Here is an 18,100-nt window from a genome sequence, read left to right on the forward strand (position 1 = left end):
CATTTTCCTCCCTCATTATGCTGCCTGTAAATTCCATCTATGAAAGTACTTCTCTAAAAATGCTGAAGAGCAGAAATATGCACTTGTTCAGTGATAACATAAAGGCTCATCAAATTGTTAATTGAAAGAAGGTTTTAATCCATGACTCAGACATAACTGTGCATATGTAGTTGCATTATTGTGACTATTTTCAGTTTTGCTGTGGAAGGAGGTGGTACACGGAAGAATATTCTGTTTCTGAGAGCAGTTTTAGCTTGCTTAGTCCATACCTGGGGAATAGACAGGTACAGAGCCTCATTTTCATGTCAGTCTTGTAGACATCCAAAACTGAGTTAACATGGAGTCATTTAAAGCGGGTGTGAATTGTTTGATTCACAGGATTCTTGCTTTAAATTAAAAAAAAAAAAAAAGAATTGCACGAAGAATTCAAGCTTGGGTTTAGTTTGTGTGTTCAACATCGCCCTGATGAGTGGGAAGTTGTTCAGTTGGTGCTGTTTGGTTACTGGTTTTGACACTGATGTACTTAGGGTCCACTAAAGAAAAAGCATGCAACTTGTTTGTGGAATACATGCCTTGATTGCTGAATATCTCCCTATCTGCCAGTCCTGGGAGTTGTTCTACATTGTGGCTGCCTTTCCTAGGAGACCTGACCCTGATGTGGGAAGGGGGGTGTTGGATATAGCACTGTGACCCACACAGTGGCAACAGAAGGTGAAGCTTTCCTTGATGGATGACAGTCACAAGAAGCAGGACTGAATGTATGTACATCTTTTTCTAGTAAAAGTGTTTCTGATCATAGTGTCTTACAGTTTGAAGCTCAACTGGTGGATTTTTTTTTTGTGTGGTTATACTTTGATAGGTAAAAGGGCCAAACCATGAGATAGTCTGAAGTGTCAATCCTGTAAGATGTGGGAATTTTGAAGATAGGTGTCCTATTTTCTTGCACCTGTACAGTTGGAGAGCTACATACTGGGGTATGTAGCATCTATGTACATGTATACATTGCATCATAGATTCCATACTGTTTCTCTTTTTAAGCAAAACTTGTGTTTCTACTGTTGGCTCACTGTTTTCAAATCTCTTCCTATATATTCACCTTTTATATGATATTACACGGAACGTGAAAAGAATTCCCCTAAATTACAGGTATAATGATTAAATTTGAAGTTATTAAGCTGACTATGTGTCCTCACCTGTAGTGGAGAGAAATCCATCACAAAATTTTAAAATTAATGCTGTTTTTCTGTGTTTAAAATGAAGCTGTGGAAATTAGTTTGCTTATGCCTTGATGGTGGATATTTACCTAAATTCTAGCCAATTGTTACATTTAGGCATTAAGAGTACAAAATACCAATACATGAAAATACTGCATTTTCTTTTCATTACTATACTGTAGTAGTCTGCAACAGAAGGCAAACAGGAAGTGTACAAACCACGTTCTTGATTACTTTTTCAGGTATTTTTGGTTGTGTTCAATAGCAGTTTCAAAATTTCTAGCCCTTAATGCCAAGTTTTGTTGCCATCATAGCTGTGGTGTGGGTGGAAAAGCCCAACCAGAAATGAGCAGATCTAACTGTAAGCTACTTTGCATGTTGTCAATTGACTATAAATTGCAGCAGTCATTGACTCAGTGGAACAAGCTGCATAATTCAGGTAAGAGACTTGCATGTTGCTCTATCTAGCCACAGATCTTCACTGAATGTCATTGTTCTTGTAAATCACTTCTACCAGCCATTTACTAACTGTTTTCGTAGCTTTTCAATGAATCCTATTTAACGTGATCTCTTATTTAATAAGGTGTAAGAAAAATGGAACATTAACTTATGCTTTTTTTAATATCATTCAGATATTTTCAGGTATTCATCACTCTTAAGACAGCACGTCTTGTTTCCCTGGATTTTACTTTCATCTGAAGATTGGTGAGTCTCTAGTCTTAACAGGAAAATGTTCCTAACACTTGCATTTTGCACTTTGTGCAGGTGTTGAGGCAGCAGGTAGCTGTTTTATATAACATTGTTACACAGCAGAAGTGTCAGATACTGCAAGTATCTCTTCTTGAGGGGTCCTGTTGGTTTTGGTTTCTTGCTATAGAGTGATTTTGTGCCATAATTTCTTTTTTTCTATGTAGCAGACTTTTCTTCCTCAGTGTTTTTAGCTTGTTAGCAGCAGGAAGTTTTTAGGCAATAACCCAACTTTTATAAGAAGAAAAGAGAAAGTTGGCTGTCTACTATTTTCATTTTATGAGGAGTGTATGTTCACCTCTGAATTTTTTGCATGCATATTAATGTGAAATGGATGTGTGTTCATGCTTTTAGCCTACCTGCAGAAGTACCTGTTTAAGATGCATGGAACTCCCACTCATGCCTAACAGCTATAAATGAATTCTTCATTTACAGGATTTCTGTTGTGAAATCTACGTGCATTAGAAAAAGAGACAACTGCATTTTCATAGAATATGTTGTGAGAACAGGTCCATAGCAAGTAAATACTCTCTGTATAAATGCGGCAGGTATGAAGTAATTAGAAAACATTACATTATCCCCATATCCTTGTGAAGGATTTGTGTTATGGAACTGTGATTGGAACATTTGAAGCTTTGTCAGATTTCTGTGAGTATGCAATCGAGCAGTTCCTGGTAACCTAGTTTAATATTCAGGTATGGTTTCCATTTTAGAGGATGCAATAGAACCTAAGTGCTTTAGACAGCAATATATGGATGTACAAGTGGATGTTAAGAGCATTTTTGGATCAATTCTGTGTAGGCAGGTATTGGTTGCAATCTGTGAGGGTGGCTCACAGTATTTCTTTAAAAATTAACTGGTTATTTCAATGTATTTAAAGAAGCTGTTAGGTAACAGTCATTACATTCTCAGCAATTAGGCTAATGTTTAGCTGTTTGGATCATGATATTGGGAAGGCACTATAATGCAGCTTCTTATAAACCACTGCAAGAGTATCTTTGTATTAAACGTATCAGGGTGATTTGAGTAGTTACACCTCCTGTAATGCTGCTCTGAAGAGAGAGTATGAGGGAAGGCCAAATCTGACTTACAGGTTTCCAGCAGGGCTCCAAGAACTGTGTGCCATCCCTTCTTTGTATTACTAGGACATGGGTTTTTCCTTTAATAAATTGTTTATTTCATAACCCTCTAGCAGTAGGATTGGTTTTAGTATTTCATGTCTGTGTTTAATTTGCAGGTGAGTGGAGAAGGAATGTGAGGGACCCAAGGAGATGCTAGGTGTAGTAGAAATTCTCTCATCTCTCTAAACTTCTTGTAAATCTCTGCATAAGGGGATGTAATACTTGATAGATGTGGAATTAAGATTGAGATCCATTCTCTGCACAAGTTTTCCATTTTGTTAAGATGATGTATTGAATGCAACATCAAGTGAATAGAGAAAAATAATTTGTCTTTGAAGGCTCTTTGGTATGAATAGGGGGTCTTTTACTGGAATTGTAGATTTAGTTTTTTTCAGGGAGGGGAAAGGGGTGGGGAGAATGCCTCAGATATTGGCCTGCTTTATTTGTTGTTTGTAGACATGTAAGTTTTGGTGGATTTGGAGCAAGCTAGACAAGCTAGACCTATATGGAATACATCTACATAAAGTCTCTTAATTTCTAAAGCTGAGGTGAAAGGAGAGTGCTTGCTCTTGCCTTTAGGAAACTTTAGTGGCTTTATATTAATATCTGTTGTGCATTAATTTAATCAGTGTGGCTGATTTGCACTTTCTTGTACTTTGAAAATGGGATGTTGTCTTGTTCTACCTGATCTTCCAACATAATTCTGGAGTGCCACAAATGCATTTAAAAAATCTCTTCTGGAAAATGTCAGCAAGGCCAAGTATTGGTAAGTCCAGGTGAGTTTTTTTATACTGTTCAGTGTGACTTGTTGAAAGTGTTCTGTAATTATGTGTTTCCAGGCTAAATGCAGAACCTGATGGATGGCAAAAGCTACTGTAACCTCATCTGTGCTGAGGCTGCTCAGCACTTACAGCTGGCAAGGCCTTTCTGTGCAGACTCACTGGTCACGTTTCACGTGTACCCAGAAACACCAAACCAGGTCTCTTTGTCTGAAGATTTGTCATTCCTTCCTTTCATGTCAGAGCATCTCATCACGGAAACCTTCTACAGTGATCCCTGCCCCTTTCCATACCAAATGCCCCATTCCAGTCTCCACAAAAGTGAGTACTCCTATGGGTCAGCTTTCATCAGGAAGAGGAATGAGAGGGAAAGGCAGCGTGTTAAGTGTGTCAATGAAGGCTACGCCAAGCTGAGGCACCACCTGCCCAAGGAATACTTGGAGAAACGGCTCAGCAAAGTGGAGACCCTCCGTGCCGCTATAAAATACATTAGGTACCTGCAGTCTGTGCTGTGCACTGACTCTGTGGTGGCAGGGAAAGGTGTCACAGAGCCAAACCAAGCACCTAGAGCCACTAACAAATCCAGTTCTTGAAGACTATCTGAAATGTTCCAAAGCCAGCCCAAGGTGTCCTGTCTGGGAATGTAGTAGCCACTGTGTTAATGACGTGTGTGTTCCTGGCACTTCTTAGGAGCAGATCGTGGCACACGTCAGCGTTAGCCCACACAAGAGCTTTAACGTTGCAGATAGTAACTACACTTGGTTATGAGAGAGACAACTGGGAAAATCTCGGCTGAATGACCTAAGTTAATTCATGAAAATCAGAACACATTTCTAAATTTGTCACCAAGCTAAAAATGTAACACCTATATATGTGTGAAGTAACTGTATGTATCATCACAACCTGCACGCTTTAAAATAAAATCTTTCTACTTCCGTGACTGAGATTCTTCTCATTTTCTGTAATGTTTTTGGTTTATTCACACACACACTTTCTTAAAATATTCAGTCTAATTGTCAGTGTTTATTTTAAAATGCCTGTTTAAAGGTTCCAAGGAATGTTGTTAGTTGCCAAAAGAAAGGATAATTCAGTTTGAAATGGAGAGAAATGGAGCAGGGTAGGAGCTCTCTAAAGAACAGCTACTGAAAATAGGAAGAGCATAAAGTTTTGTGAGTGGTGTTCCATCATTTTCTAATTAGTGAATATTTTAATCACGTTGAAAACTTTTAACAGTGCATAATTTCTGTTGAAAATTGGATTCTTGTACAGATGTCAGTGCCCTTAGAAATTACTAGGACTGCTTACATAATACATAGTATAAAGAAGGTTGGCAAGGTTTTGGCCATGGGTGTAAAAATAATCCTGCAATAGAAATTTTTTGGGGCTTTGACTGGTAATGGTCAAATCTGGAGTGGTCATCCTCAGCCTCCCAGTCTGTTCTTATTTACTGCTGATTGTTTCAGTTAAATGTTATAAAATAGAATGTGTGAAGATGTTGAAGCAGTTAATTAAAATGCCTAAAACAAGGCAGTTAAGTATTCCAAGCTCCTCCTCCCCCCAAGAAAATGACAAAAAAACCCCTACCAAACAAAAGCAACACATGTCAACCCTTTGTCTTTATTTTAAGGGGGATATGAAAATTAGGGATCTCAGCAGAGATTAACAGGTAGACTTCTGCATTATAATACGACATTTTTGATAGGCACTTTGTAAGAGAAGGGTAGAATTCATTTATTTTTTTCCCTTACTGTGAAAGAAGAAAGTTGTGAAGGGATTTGACCTTGATTTGTCTTGGCTTCACCTTTTCTGTGCACATTTCAAACCTATTTATTTGTCACACCCTGTGGTGGTAAGCTTTTTTTTTTTAATTTTCCTGAGTCTGAACTGTGACTTTGATGCTGTTTTTTTGCTCTGCAATCATAGGCAGAAGCCTAGAGGACACAGAGCTCTCTTAAAATGCCTTTCGTACCCCTGCAGTCCTGCAGTGTAGTAGATCCCTGGGGAGTTGAAAATTAAGCAAATGTGTGCCAGTCAAATGAAGTCTTCTCTGAAGTCACGTTCTGCTGGGTTTTAACCAGTAGGGTCAGGATGTCCAATCCTGGGACTAACAGCCTGTGGCAACCTCCATAGCAACTGAGAAACACTGGCAGCCAAAGGCTGCCTGTGTCCAACAGGAAAAAGGGTGAGATTTCAGCATTCAGACTAAATCCAAATTGACTGGGTGTATTGTTACCAATAGCTGGTGGGTGAGTCTAAAATATTGCTGTGCCAAAGTACTTGGAGTTATCCAGAAAAAGCAGCATAATTGCCTTTTGTCAGTTCACTGTTTTGTGTAGAAACAGGGGTCCCTACTCTGAGCTGAATGGTGTTAAAATATGCTTTAATGTAGAATTGATAATTGCCTTTCTTTGCAAAGTATTACTGATTCCATCTTGTTTGGATACATAGCAGGAGTTTGTGCAGTCATGAAATAAGTGGATATATCATGCTGATTTTTTGACTTAAATATGAACTTTGCAGCAGTTAATCCACTCTTCTGGCTGGGTTTGGTGTGCTAGTTTTCTGAAATTATGTATCTATCTGGGAGTCTCCATAAAATAGATTTCCAGGTCATATTTCTTAGATAAGAGACAAAATATCATCTAAACATGAGTGCTTAAACTGCATTTTGTAAAATAAATTAGGCACTTAAATTTTATAGGTTGTTGAATTTCCATGCAAATTTTATCCTCAGTGTTTCTGAGCAATATTTAAAAAGAAAAAAAAATAATAGAAGCTTGTCTACATCTTTTGAAATTACCAGAGATAGCATCACATCATTGATCTTACTGTGACAGCCTCTGAATAGTTATCACTTGTCACATCTGAGCATCTCATTCTTTCTCGTTGCAAGCCATAATCCTACTGTTAATAAAACATGACAGGACAGCTGAAAGATCAAAATATTTCCTCTTAATACATCACTGTAAATAAATAACAGGGAAATGTAATCTAACATCAAGTTTAAAACCTGTCACATTTCCTCAGCCTGTCAACTTTAGCTGTAATTTCTGTCTCAGCTTGTAAAACAGGGAAGGTTTGGCTGGGTCTGTACAAGAAAGCTTTAAAGGAAGAATGTAGGAATAAGAAAAGAGAGATGGATGTTACAGAGGGAAACGAATGTTGGAGGGAGTTGAAAGTTATTATTTTCCTGGAGATTTTCACAGCATTTATAGTTTCCTTGGGTGTTGCTGCCCTTTTTCTAGTTTAGGATTTGTGTGAGTAAAGATCAGTGAAGTCAGTGATGTGAGCTCATCTGGCCTAGTGCCAGTCTTAGTATTTTGACTTCAGTGTTTTTAAACAAAAATAAATAATCAAAATTACTGGGTTCTTCAGGTACGCTGGACAGCACTTGCTTGTGTTAAAAATGCCAATACATTTTCACTTTTCTTCCAACAGATCACAACTGAGTCCTGCAGGCAGCAGCTTTTCCAAGTATGGCTCGTTTGGAAGGGTCCCTGCCCAGGGGTCACAGGTATTGCAGTGTGAGGCCAGCTTTGGACAAGTTTTCACGTTCTGCTGTCATATCCGCAGTTAACCCCTGCTGCAGGAGCTCTTTTGTTGTGTATCCTGCCTGGATCGCTGAGCCCCTCACCCCCCAGAGGTAAAATCAAGTTCCTGTTTAAGTCTGGGATTTGTTTTTTTTCCATGATATCTGATAGGATAAACCAGGCTGGTGTGTCAGATTAACAAATTAGCAGCTAGAACGTTGTTTGAGCTTTCCCACCCCTGCACTGGCAGTTTTTTAGATGTATTAACTGAAGTTATTTGCTACCCTGGAGATTATGAAGAGCAAAGCCTGAGTAAGCCTCCTATCAAAGAAACATTCCTTTAATATTATTTGGATAAATAAAAGCATCTTGCATTAGCAGTCATCTTCCATGAAATGTTTCTAATGCCTTTTGACAGGGGATTATTATTATAGAACCTGTCATCAACCAGCAGCTTTGTTGTTTACTTCTCTGCTTTGCTGTTCCCTGATGCTGCAGGGTAAACTATCAGCTCCAGCACTCTGGAGTGCACCTATACTGTGCTCTGTGCTGCAGATGGATCTTTTCTCCTGATCCAGAGGGTTGCATTGTCTTGCCAGGTAAACAGCAAAGGGGGTGGTGCAAGTCATGCTGGCCCAGGATTCCAGCATGCTCCTGGCTTATTTCCTGCAAACCCCAAAGCAAAGAAAGCTGAGTAAAGGCAGGCACTGATGTGTTTTTCCCAAGATCAAGGAATTATCCCAGCACAAGCAAGTTTTCTGTTTCTTCCCACAGTATTTGGCCTGTGGGAGTGCTACAAAATGAGGTGGAGTGTTCCAGTTCTTAAATCTTACAAGATTTTTTTTTTTTTTTTCATGACCTACAGAATCTACTTTCAGGGCTGACCCAATTTCTTTTCTTCTCCAGGTGCCAGTGGATCAGCCACTGCCTTCCCTTCCCTGGCCCACCATGGAAGCGACGGGGGGAGTCAGGGGGCACAGACAGCAATGTGCCTGTGCTGGCTAGAGGGGAACAAGATGGATTTTATTACCGTGGTACAGTAAAAGAGGAGATAGAGGTTAGTGATGGTTGCTGTGTGGTAGCTGGGGGATGTCTTCATATAGGAGCAGTTGTCACACACCACCTGAGTCCAGTGTAGCAGTTTTTGGTTCAGCTGATGAGATTAGAGAACAGATCACCAGGACAGCAGGTGCTTGAGCAGCCTTGTGCTGCTGTGGGCACTGAGCCAGGCTCAGCCAGCCCAAGTGTTGCTGCCAGCAGTGTAGGGGCTGCTGTTGTGTGTAGACACAGAACCATCAACAGCACAGGAAAAGGGTTTGTGTTTTATGTACACATGTCCAGCCACAGACCAATGGCTCAGGGTCTTTCCAGAAAGGTTAGTGAAAGCTTTAATTCTTTGGTTTGTTAGGACTTCAAACCTGACACAAAAAAGAGCCTGTTCTTTCTCAAGAACGGGGAAGTACCTCATCTCATTGTTGAAAGCCTCTTGACAGGCCTTAATATAAAAGAAAGTATAAACTCCCAACAGCCCCCCCAAGAAGCAGAGCTGGTGTTGTATGTAATGAGGAAGGAAGTGGACATGACTGAAGAACAGGTCTGAATGGCTTCAATGTCCCTTGCTCCCTTGCACATACAGCATGGTTTGTGAAATAGACTTGTCTACAGCTTTTTCTCTTGGGGAAAAAAATAGAGGTCCTAGTGGCAGTGAATCTGAACATATGCTTCACTTATCTTGATTTCAGGTGAGCCTCATGAAGGTTTTTTGGGCTGTCTCAATGCTGAACTGACACCACACACTAGCTGCTGTTCAGGCTTGTTTTACCTATAGGCACAGGATGGCCTCCTAGTAAAAGTTGCATTACCTGGCACATTATGGGCTGTTTTTCAGTGGAACTGTATTTTTTTTTCCTGATAACAGAGTGAAAGAGGCATGTTCCTGGTAGAGTTTGCCAAACCACTTGTGTCACGTGGAAGGCATCCAGTGTGTGTACAAAAAACAGCAAAGGATGACATCCTGGAATATGTGAATGGGATGAAGCACTCCTTGCTCCCTGGAGACAGAGTGCTGGCACCCTGGGAGCCAGATAGGGCCAGGTATGGCCCAGGAACTGTCCTCAGAGGCATTGAGACAAGGGATCCCTTACGAGGTAAGAAAAGTGCTGCTCTCTTCCTCTTATTGTTCCTCTGGCACACCAGTGAGGCTGTCAGGATAAACTCTTGTCAGGGTGCTGCTGCCAGAGAAGTAACAGGGCACAGACTACAGCTTAGTGTTGCTCCAAGCTTGCAGGAGCTGATGGATCTGTGTGTAACCTCACCAGTGTGACCCTAAGGAAGTTGTGACCCATAAAAATGTCATTATCTGTGTCCATGGGTGTAGCTGGGACACGGCTGTATCTGCCATGTGCAGGACTGTGGCCTTTTCATGACAGATACAAGTGAGACAACTTCCAGGAAGCATTCATCTAAGCTTAAATGCTCACATTTGTACCAAATGGTACATCTGGGGCTGATTTTGTCACCCAGACGTAGGAGATTTCAACAGCTCATTCATTTTTTCCTGTGCCTGGCAGTCAAACTCCACTGACTTACCAAATACTGTTCTCAGAGCAGTACTGCTAACTTTGGCAGCAACAACAAACATGACTGTCATCATTTTCTTGTTCATCTGACGACAAACTGGGAGGAAAGATGCTGCCAGGCTGTTGTTGCTACTGTTGTTTTAGTGATGGTGCCCAGGCTGCCCACTCACCTTTGTGACACTGTGATGAGGTGTTAGAGAGGGGCAACAGTTGATCCTGCCTCTTGACAGGAGTAGAAGGTGCAGAAAGCTGCAAAGCCTGATCTCTCTGTGTGCGCTGCCCATCCAGGCCAGCTGCTTAAGGCTGCTTACTTTTTTTTTTCTTAACAGCCTCGGAAGATGAAGAAATTATGGTCCAGTTCTGGAATGACAAGCAAGTGAAGCTCCCCCATGGTGTGGCTCTGTGGATCCCTCCTAGCCTGTGGGAGAGGATTGTGGAGATGATCCACATGCCCTTCACCAGCAGGGTGAAGCCCAGACCAAGCCAGGACACTAACTCTTTTATTTTTCCCTGCAGTCCTAAGCCAGCCCTGATTCCTGTTTGTGCAGGATGTAGCCTTGCCAAGTACTGCTTGCTCTGCTCTCCCTGCTGGCCACATTTCCACCACTGCTGTGCTGGTGCTATCTACTGGTCATCAGCCTGGGGAAGGTGCATCTGCTGCTGCCGTCCCTGTGCTGGTGCCTGGTGGCCTCTTCTTTCCAGGCCTCTGGTCTTTCAGGACAAAGCTGAAGAGGCAGAGTCCAGCAGCGAGCTCTCTCCAGGCCTTCTGGAACTGAGAGGCACAGAACAAGCAGAAGCTGCTGCTGTGGCAGCATCCTCTCCCTCTTCTGGTTCAGAGTGGGACGTGAAGCCGTCCCCCACTAAGAGTACTGTGGGGGACAGTGCTGTTAACGCAGGCTCCAATTGTCTTGAAAAGCCCAGGCTGAAGAATTCTGCAAGACCTGAGGGGAAATACTGGGAAAGAAGCCACCACAAGTCCCTTTCCAGTAATTCAGGTACCTTCAAACAACCCCATAAGGAAAGCAGATGTCAGAGGGAACAAAGCTGAAAGTCTTCTGGGCAGGGGCAGGGCAATCAATTTGCCTGCAGGTTATTGATATTAATATTGTAAATTTGCATATCAGACTCTGATACAATTCTTCCCTCTCCCCAGTGTTTCTGCTGCCTCATCTGGCTCTTCTTTTGGCCACTTATCCCATGGAAAAGTACCAGAACAATTAATTTCATTTGGAAGTACAGCTATTCCTCTCTGTTTCCTGTCATTTTTCTTTGCCTTTTATGATGTTAACATCTTCGTTAACCTTCATTGCTCATCCATTCAGAAGAATCTGAAAAAATTCCTTTCTGGCTTACAGTGCATTTTTCTGTCTTCTGAACTGAATGTTTTTCCATTTCAGTTCTGGTTTCACTCTTAGATACAATTTTGCTGATTCCCAGGACCTGGAATTTGTAGCAGCACATGTACAAAGGGCCAGTCAGAACCCAAAGCCATCTCCACTGGGGACGTGTCCAGTGTGGCCCCAACTCAGAGTGCAATGTTTGAAAACATCAGGCAGACTCCCAGAGGGCAACTCACACTGAAAGAAATCCGAAGAGATCAAGATTTCAAGCCATCATTTAGGGTAAGGTAATCTGTATTAATGCTGTAGTTATGTAAGCAGGAGGTTTGTTTGAATGGAAAAAGTATTCTTGTAAATGTCTTGAAACCTGGCAAGAAAAAGACTTTGTCTGTAACTTTACTGCTTCCTAAGGCCATCCACCAGTTTTGTAATAGGTAGGAAAGTTCTCCACTAATGAAAACAAAACAAAAATCCCCAAGCTTTAAGGAAGGGCTGAAGCTATTTGGTAATATGGAAACAATTGTCAGTAGCCATGTGAGCATTCAGTAATGCAGATTTACAGTTCAGAAACCTGTCAAATGCCCATTGACATCTACCCAATGAAGTCCTGTGTTAAATCCACGGAAAGGTGCTGAGCTCTGCCAATCAAATTGTGATAGTAACAATCTCTGCCTCTGAGAGATAAAAGGAGATTCTTTGGTAAACAGTCTTTGCTGTGTTTCTTCTCTTCTGCACTAGAGGCAACCAGTTTAAACAGCAGGTTCCTGCTGTGAAGCTGGGGGATACAGAGTAAGCAAACTGTGTCACAGCTAGGAACACCACCACTACCTTGGTTTTTAGACCTGGTTTCCCTCATGCTTTAGGAAAAGTTAAAAAAAAATCAGAACATGAATTCTAAAAAACAAACAGAAATGAGGAGGAAAACAACTTACAGGAAGAAGGGGAAGATGAAAGAGAATGTCAGGATCAACAGAAACAGTGCTCTGCACAAGAGCATCAGGGTACAATTAATAAATTATATACATAAAATCAAATATTAACTTCTCTGTACCTTCATACTCTTGCTGCTGTGATCTGACTGCAAAGTAAAACTTGAAATGTTCTGAACTTGCATGTTTAGAGATGAATCCATTAATAATGTCTTTGTGAACAGAGACTATAACAGGAATACATCTTGTATTCTCACAATTGTACTCATTCATTTTAAGCAGATGCCAACTTATCAACTGTATGGTTCCTACCTTCCATTTCTATTCTACTTCATTGATTACATAATCATAGTTACATAACTACACACCTTTGTAATTGATTTCCTAGGAATTTTCATGCCAGTATGGAGCTCCAGGCAGGCATGCTCTATGTTAGCAGTATCAGAGCTGTGCAAAGAAGTGACATGAGTTGCCTTTTGGTAAAATTATTAAGAAAACAGACTTGTTTCATTCCAGCCCCAAAGCAGCAGCATGAATCACAGTAGTGGATGCAGTGTGGTAACACAGGGGAGAATTTAGTTCCTGTAGAATAGCCCTTGGTGATTTTAAACCCAGAAGATCCATTGCTACTCTGAAGCAGTTTTATCACATGATACAGGCTGCATAAGAAATGTTTTGCAGGAAACAAGTGGAGTTAGAGGACAGGCTTCCCAGAGGTACTCTCTGGGGGGCTGATGTCCCCTCACCGCAGTCTACAAAATCCTCCTGGGTTCTGAAGTAGAAAAGTTTTTAGTCAAAGCCTAACAGCTTCTGAAAATCCTTTGGTCTTGCTGTCCAACTGTGTGTTTCAGCAGTAAAGTTTGTACTAGCACAGAAAATAGACCATTATTAAAGTTATGTGAGGCAGAGGTACAGCTTGCAAAGCAGCAGTTATCAAAGACAGTGATGCTTTTTATAGATCAGAGTTCTGAGGGATTTGTTTTCTGTCCTCCAGGAAGAAGGCTTTGCAGCATCAGAAAAACAAAGATATAAAGCAGCATCAAATGATAAACAGAGTTGTGATGGAGATGACAAACCTGATGTTATAGACCCTGTCAGAGCTCACTTGCAACAAAGCAGAGAGAGACATGATCAACCAGAATTCAGTGCATATACAACTGATCAAGTTCAGGGGCTGAAATTTCAGGTAAACTGCTTCTACTATATCAGTGTTACATTTTTTAAACAAATCAAGTTCTGATTTAGGTACTGTCTCAGTAGAATATCTTTATGGATGACTATATAATTTTAATATGTGAGAAACTCTGCTTTCACCCACATCAAACTTGAGCATCCTCATTCTTTATTCCATAGTTACATATGGAACACATATGTACATAGCTACAATAAATTCCTAACTATTTGGACTTGACTTTACACTTCTGGAGAGATCAGATGAACTAGTATGAGCACTAAAAGCCTGAACAGATGCACAGCAAGAGTCCAATAAAACTTCCACTTGTCTACTGTTCTCTGGAGTAAGCCACAGAAATGCAGCAAAGCAGTTTCTGTTTGTAGAAAGTCAGGAGGAATGGAGAAACAATACAAGATGACAGCTGAAAGAATTTTTTTCAGGATTAAAGCACAAGCAAAAGTAGCCAGAGGCTAAAGGACCTGCTACTGTAGATACAAACAACAAAATGATTAGCATTCATGCCACTGATTTTTTTATTCTGATGAAAATGAATGGAAACCTTAATACTATCAACTACAAAAAGATGACAGATCTATATAGATCACATCACAAATTCTAAATGTGGAGTCTGGTCCTTTGGGAAAGTTAAGCATCCAGAGTTTTGTTAGTGGGACTGCTCATGCTTAAAGCATATGAACTTGGCTGTAAGATGCAGTGTGCAGTTGCTCAGCAGTAAATTAGATAATTTAGGGTACCCCACAGAAAAGGGGTTTAGCGTGATCTGCAGGGACAGCCTAGACTGAACACCTGACACATATTTCAGCATTTCTGAGTTGGGGTTCTAGGTAGTGAATTTCATTTGCATTTCATTTCTTCACCAGACTAGCAAAAGTACACATAAGAGAGTGGCTTGTGAGCCAGCTCCTTTAAAATCACTGCCAGCCCACAGAAGCTAATGTACACCTATATTCATATCACATGGATCATGCTCTCTCTGGCCGACACTGTGACATGGAGGTTCTCTCTGAAGATAACACAAAAGAAGTTGTCATCACAAAGGCTTGATCATGTATTTTATTTCACTTATTGTATCTTTAATTGTTTAGAGCAGGAGAATCTGGAATTACATAGTCACATAATTGGATTTAAAAGGCACACAATGTACAAATATTTATAAAAATCAGTGTACAAAGTGGGCTGCTTATAATTGCATTAAGTAGAAAACAAATATACAGGCCATAAAAATGGAGTCCCAAAGAGGAAGCTACTATTAAAGTGCTAACAAGGAAAAGATATTTATGGTTCATTACATGCATGAAAAAGAGCCTCAGGTTTTATTCCTGCTATTGCCAGGAAACAAAAAATATCACAAAACAAAAGTTAAATCAACACTTTGTCCTGCATTGACATCTACTACGTGGGTTTGTGCTATGTCTTCTGAGATTGCTGTGACAGAATAGGTGCCAGGAGAAACTTCAATGTAGAAATCTTTGAGAGGTCTTCTGGGCTTTAAGGAAAAAAAAGAAAGCTAAGTTGTTGGTTAGTTATCTTAGATTTCCCCAAAAAAAATGTGTTTGGGTAAAAAAATTCCATTTCAGCTGCTATATAAATGTACTAAGATTTTTTTAAATATGCAGAAGGCAGTGCAATCAAAACTGTAGAATGTTTATGTCAGTACAAAAATCAGCAAGTGCCATACTCAAAGTATTTCAGCTAATGTTTCAATCGGTGGAAGTAATCACTGTGCTGTAATTTACTACTTACAAAACTGATATTTAGCAACCTATACAGTTCTGAACACAAAAATGGGAATTCCCATTCCCTATGCCAAGGGTGCTCTCAGTAATTTATACTGTGGTACACATTCAGTGTTTCTTATCTTTTGTGGCTTCAAAGTTCCTGAAATTGATTTGCTGAGGTGTTAGGCTTTGAAAAATAAAAGTAGTTTACTTCTTGAGGAACAGGAGTCTTCAGAGAGTCTGGGGGAGGGCCAAGTGCAAGAATGCCACAATCTGGTTTCTAACTAATTGTGCAAGTCTCTGAATGCCCATTTGACTGCCTATATTATAGGCACACACATTAGGATACATAGTCACATATATTATGATTGTGAATGCACCATTAGTTAATCTTCTATGCCATCAAGGTCTCCAGATATGTCACAATTTTTAACCAGCTTGATTCAAAGTGATAAAAGAGATGCTAGCGAATACCTCCAGTTAAAACCAAAGTATTCTATACACTTACACTTCGCTGGCAAGTTTGAGGTTGGCTGTGTTCTATGGAACCTTCAGTCCTCTGGAAAAAAAAAAGGATAATTATTTTCTAATGATCCAGTATGCAAGGCAAATCCAGGACAAGAGAGGGGATGCTTTAGGTGCATGTAATTTTCCCCTCCACTAAAGAACAGATAGGACACTGACTGGTACCACAAATGACTCTGCCTTTCCCCAGCCCAGCACAGGCTTGGATCTGCCCAGGTGTTTTTATGTCCATAAGGTCAACCTTCATACATGAGTGTGAGTGTCACAGACATCGGGTGGATAACAAATGCCCCACAGCAAGGGAAGGAATAACCTTTCATCAAAGCCAGAAGTACCCACTTACCTCTTCTTCTGTAGAGTCCATCTTTCTTTCTACTGACTTGCCGTGGTATTTGCAAAAGTGCTTGATTTCATTCTCTTTGCACTTGTTGACTGCCATAGCACCATAGTAGTTCTGGACAGCAACAGAAACAGAAAATATCACGTGGGAGGTATCAAACCATACTTGCAGCTACAGCAGATTTACTGTTGAATGTAGAGCTATACAGATACAGATGCTGTGTACTAATTGGCTGGTTTGTTCTCTGTGAGGGTGAAAACAATGCCTGTATATCCAAAGGCCACCTTCTGCTACAGGACTCTATCAGACAGGCCTGATTTTACATGCCTGTTTCCTGATACAATATGTAGGGCAGAGACTCTGACATCTCAGAACTGAATTAATGAAAATGTCAGAAGGAATACTCTGGAAATCCCTGCCTGATCAGCCTGGTCAAGAAAAGCCCTTGTGGAAGAAGGCACAGTTTATGGGTCCTTAAGAGGACATGTATGCAAGCCAGATGCTCTGCAACCCAGTCAGTGAAGATGGGCTCTGCAGAGTATGTGCAGCAGCAGTGCTCTAAAAGCAGAATAAGTTGATACTGAAAATGAGTCAGTAAAGAAGCTGAAGTGTCTTTAAGGCTGGTACCATTTTCACAGCAGTTTTGAGAAGTGTATTTTAGCACACAGCAGCCACCTTCTGGTTCCACTGCAGATGTACTGGCATCTTCCCCAGTGCAAATTAAACTCTTGAATACAGCTCTGCTGCCATCTGTTGTCACCACAGAACTCCTCTCAAAGTTGCCTTTTTGATCACAGGGACCAAAAAACTGTCTTATTTCACTGGTGTTTTTCTTGGCCTTGACTGTCAAGACTAAATGTAACAAAAATAAGGCAAATAGCAGTTGTTATTTCCAAATCTATTGCTGTATTTCATTCCTTGAGTTTATGCATAAATCAACAGTTCTGGTTGCTTGTATTGCAGTTTTTGTGAAGCTACAAAATATATCAAATGTTCTGACCTGGTGCATAATGCTTCACAGAGCATCTCTTTTACATGATGGCACAGGGCAAAGAAATTAAATCAAACTTTTGGTGAGAGATGGGTAAATTTTGATCCCAGAATAACCCCAAACATCTCATCTTAAACTACAAGTTTAATTGTTTGCATTCAAGTGCCGAAATGGTTGTGTTCAGCTGTGGATTTTTATTTGCACTTTGTAAACTTTTGTAACTTAAGGGTCTGACAGTTCCCCCCTTTTATGACTCTTCTTCTCTACAGAAGTGACTGAAGCAGTACTGTCTTGGCTGATGCATATATGTGGAAGTCATCCCCTGCCTGTTCCAGTTTTAATACTCTTAACAGGGCACAAGATAGGCCCAAAGAATAATTTAGGCTGGAAAACACCTTTAGGATCATAGAGTCCAACTGTAAACTTAGCACTGCCAAGTTCCTTACACTTTGTTTCATCTTGTGTAAAACTATCCTGCCCCAGTTATTTTAGGATTAACTGGCTACTGTGTAAGTAGTGCTTTGAAATTATAAAGGAGCTGCTTAAGAGCTAATCACTTGGTGTTTTCTGTAATTTAATTGCAGACTTAGGCTCTGCATTAGCCCTGCAGGCAGTGAGCTCCCTGCTGTGTTAGGATAACAGATCTGGAAGGGCACAAACTGCAGTGGAATTCTCAGAGAGCTCAGTGCAGTAGCTGGGCTGCAGGGCTGTGCCCACAAGGATGGGCTGGCAGAGGCTGGCTCCCAGTCTGCCCACCCAGCAGAGCAGTGACACCTGCCAGCCAGAGCCAGCACGAGAGCAGCAGAGCTGTGCACCTGTACACCAAACCTCTCCATTTCTACTCATCACAAAGAACAGAGCCCATGCTCCCTACACAGCAGCAGCATCCCAAATCCAGTTTGACCTGGTTTTCTCTGGGATAGGGCAAGTTTTCCTTCTAGTAGCTGGCACAGTGCTGTGTTTTGGATTCACTAGGAGTACAGTGTCAATAACAAACAGATGTTTTGGTAATTGTTGAGTAGTGCTCACCCTGAATCAAGGACTTTTCTCATGTTTTGCCAATGGGGTGGTGCACAAAAAGCTGGGAGGGAG

General features: G+C 40.8%; 3 protein-coding genes across 3 annotated transcripts; 2 read left to right on the forward strand and 1 right to left on the reverse strand.

The window, feature by feature from the left end:
- Window positions 1–113: 113 nt before the first annotated feature.
- On the forward strand, window positions 114–4,807 carry ASCL3 (achaete-scute family bHLH transcription factor 3). The gene is made up of 4 exons (XM_062494256.1): window positions 114–758; window positions 860–974; window positions 1,847–1,919; window positions 3,922–4,807. The coding sequence occupies exon 4, from the start codon at window positions 3,927–3,929 to the stop codon at window positions 4,452–4,454; it is 528 nt and encodes a 175-aa protein (XP_062350240.1). The 5' UTR covers window positions 114–758; window positions 860–974; window positions 1,847–1,919; window positions 3,922–3,926; the 3' UTR covers window positions 4,455–4,807.
- A 2,524-nt stretch (window positions 4,808–7,331) lies between these two features.
- Window positions 7,332–17,441, forward strand: C6H11orf16 (chromosome 6 C11orf16 homolog). Its single transcript, XM_062494440.1, has 7 exons — window positions 7,332–7,504; window positions 8,298–8,448; window positions 9,310–9,538; window positions 10,300–10,965; window positions 11,408–11,592; window positions 13,234–13,425; window positions 17,278–17,441. The coding sequence occupies exons 1-7, from the start codon at window positions 7,338–7,340 to the stop codon at window positions 17,281–17,283; spliced, it is 1,596 nt and encodes a 531-aa protein (XP_062350424.1). The 5' UTR covers window positions 7,332–7,337; the 3' UTR covers window positions 17,284–17,441.
- AKIP1 (A-kinase interacting protein 1) lies at window positions 14,470–16,662 on the reverse strand. The gene is made up of 4 exons (XM_062494441.1): window positions 16,645–16,662; window positions 16,021–16,131; window positions 15,661–15,711; window positions 14,470–14,920 (listed from the first exon to the last, which is right to left on the reverse strand). Exons 1-4 carry the CDS (start codon window positions 16,645–16,647, stop codon window positions 14,780–14,782), a joined length of 306 nt encoding a protein of 101 aa, XP_062350425.1. The 5' UTR covers window positions 16,648–16,662; the 3' UTR covers window positions 14,470–14,779.
- Window positions 17,442–18,100: the final 659 nt, after the last annotated feature.

Source organism: Cinclus cinclus, chromosome 6 (genome assembly GCF_963662255.1).
Source record: "Cinclus cinclus chromosome 6, bCinCin1.1, whole genome shotgun sequence".
NCBI classification, from domain to species: Eukaryota; Metazoa; Chordata; class Aves; order Passeriformes; family Cinclidae; genus Cinclus; species Cinclus cinclus.

Excerpts from the sequence above, each read along its gene's own strand:
- ASCL3 (XM_062494256.1), top strand. The coding sequence starts at position 3,927 with ATGCAGAACCTGATGGATGGCAAAAGCTACTGTAACCTCATCTGTGCT.
- C6H11orf16 (XM_062494440.1), top strand. The coding sequence starts at position 7,338 with ATGGCTCGTTTGGAAGGGTCCCTGCCCAGGGGTCACAGGTATTGCAGT. Across the intron at positions 10,966-11,407 it reads GTCCCTTTCCAGTAATTCAG|GACCTGGAATTTGTAGCAGC; the intron begins GTACCTTCAAAC and ends GCTGATTCCCAG. Across the intron at positions 11,593-13,233 it reads ATTTCAAGCCATCATTTAGG|GAAGAAGGCTTTGCAGCATC; the intron begins GTAAGGTAATCT and ends TCTGTCCTCCAG.
- AKIP1 (XM_062494441.1), bottom strand. Across the intron at positions 15,712-16,020 it reads TGGACTCTACAGAAGAAGAG|AGGACTGAAGGTTCCATAGA; the intron begins GTAAGTGGGTAC and ends TTTTTTTTCCAG. Across the intron at positions 14,921-15,660 it reads CTCAAACTTGCCAGCGAAGT|CCCAGAAGACCTCTCAAAGA; the intron begins GTAAGTGTATAG and ends TTTTCCTTAAAG.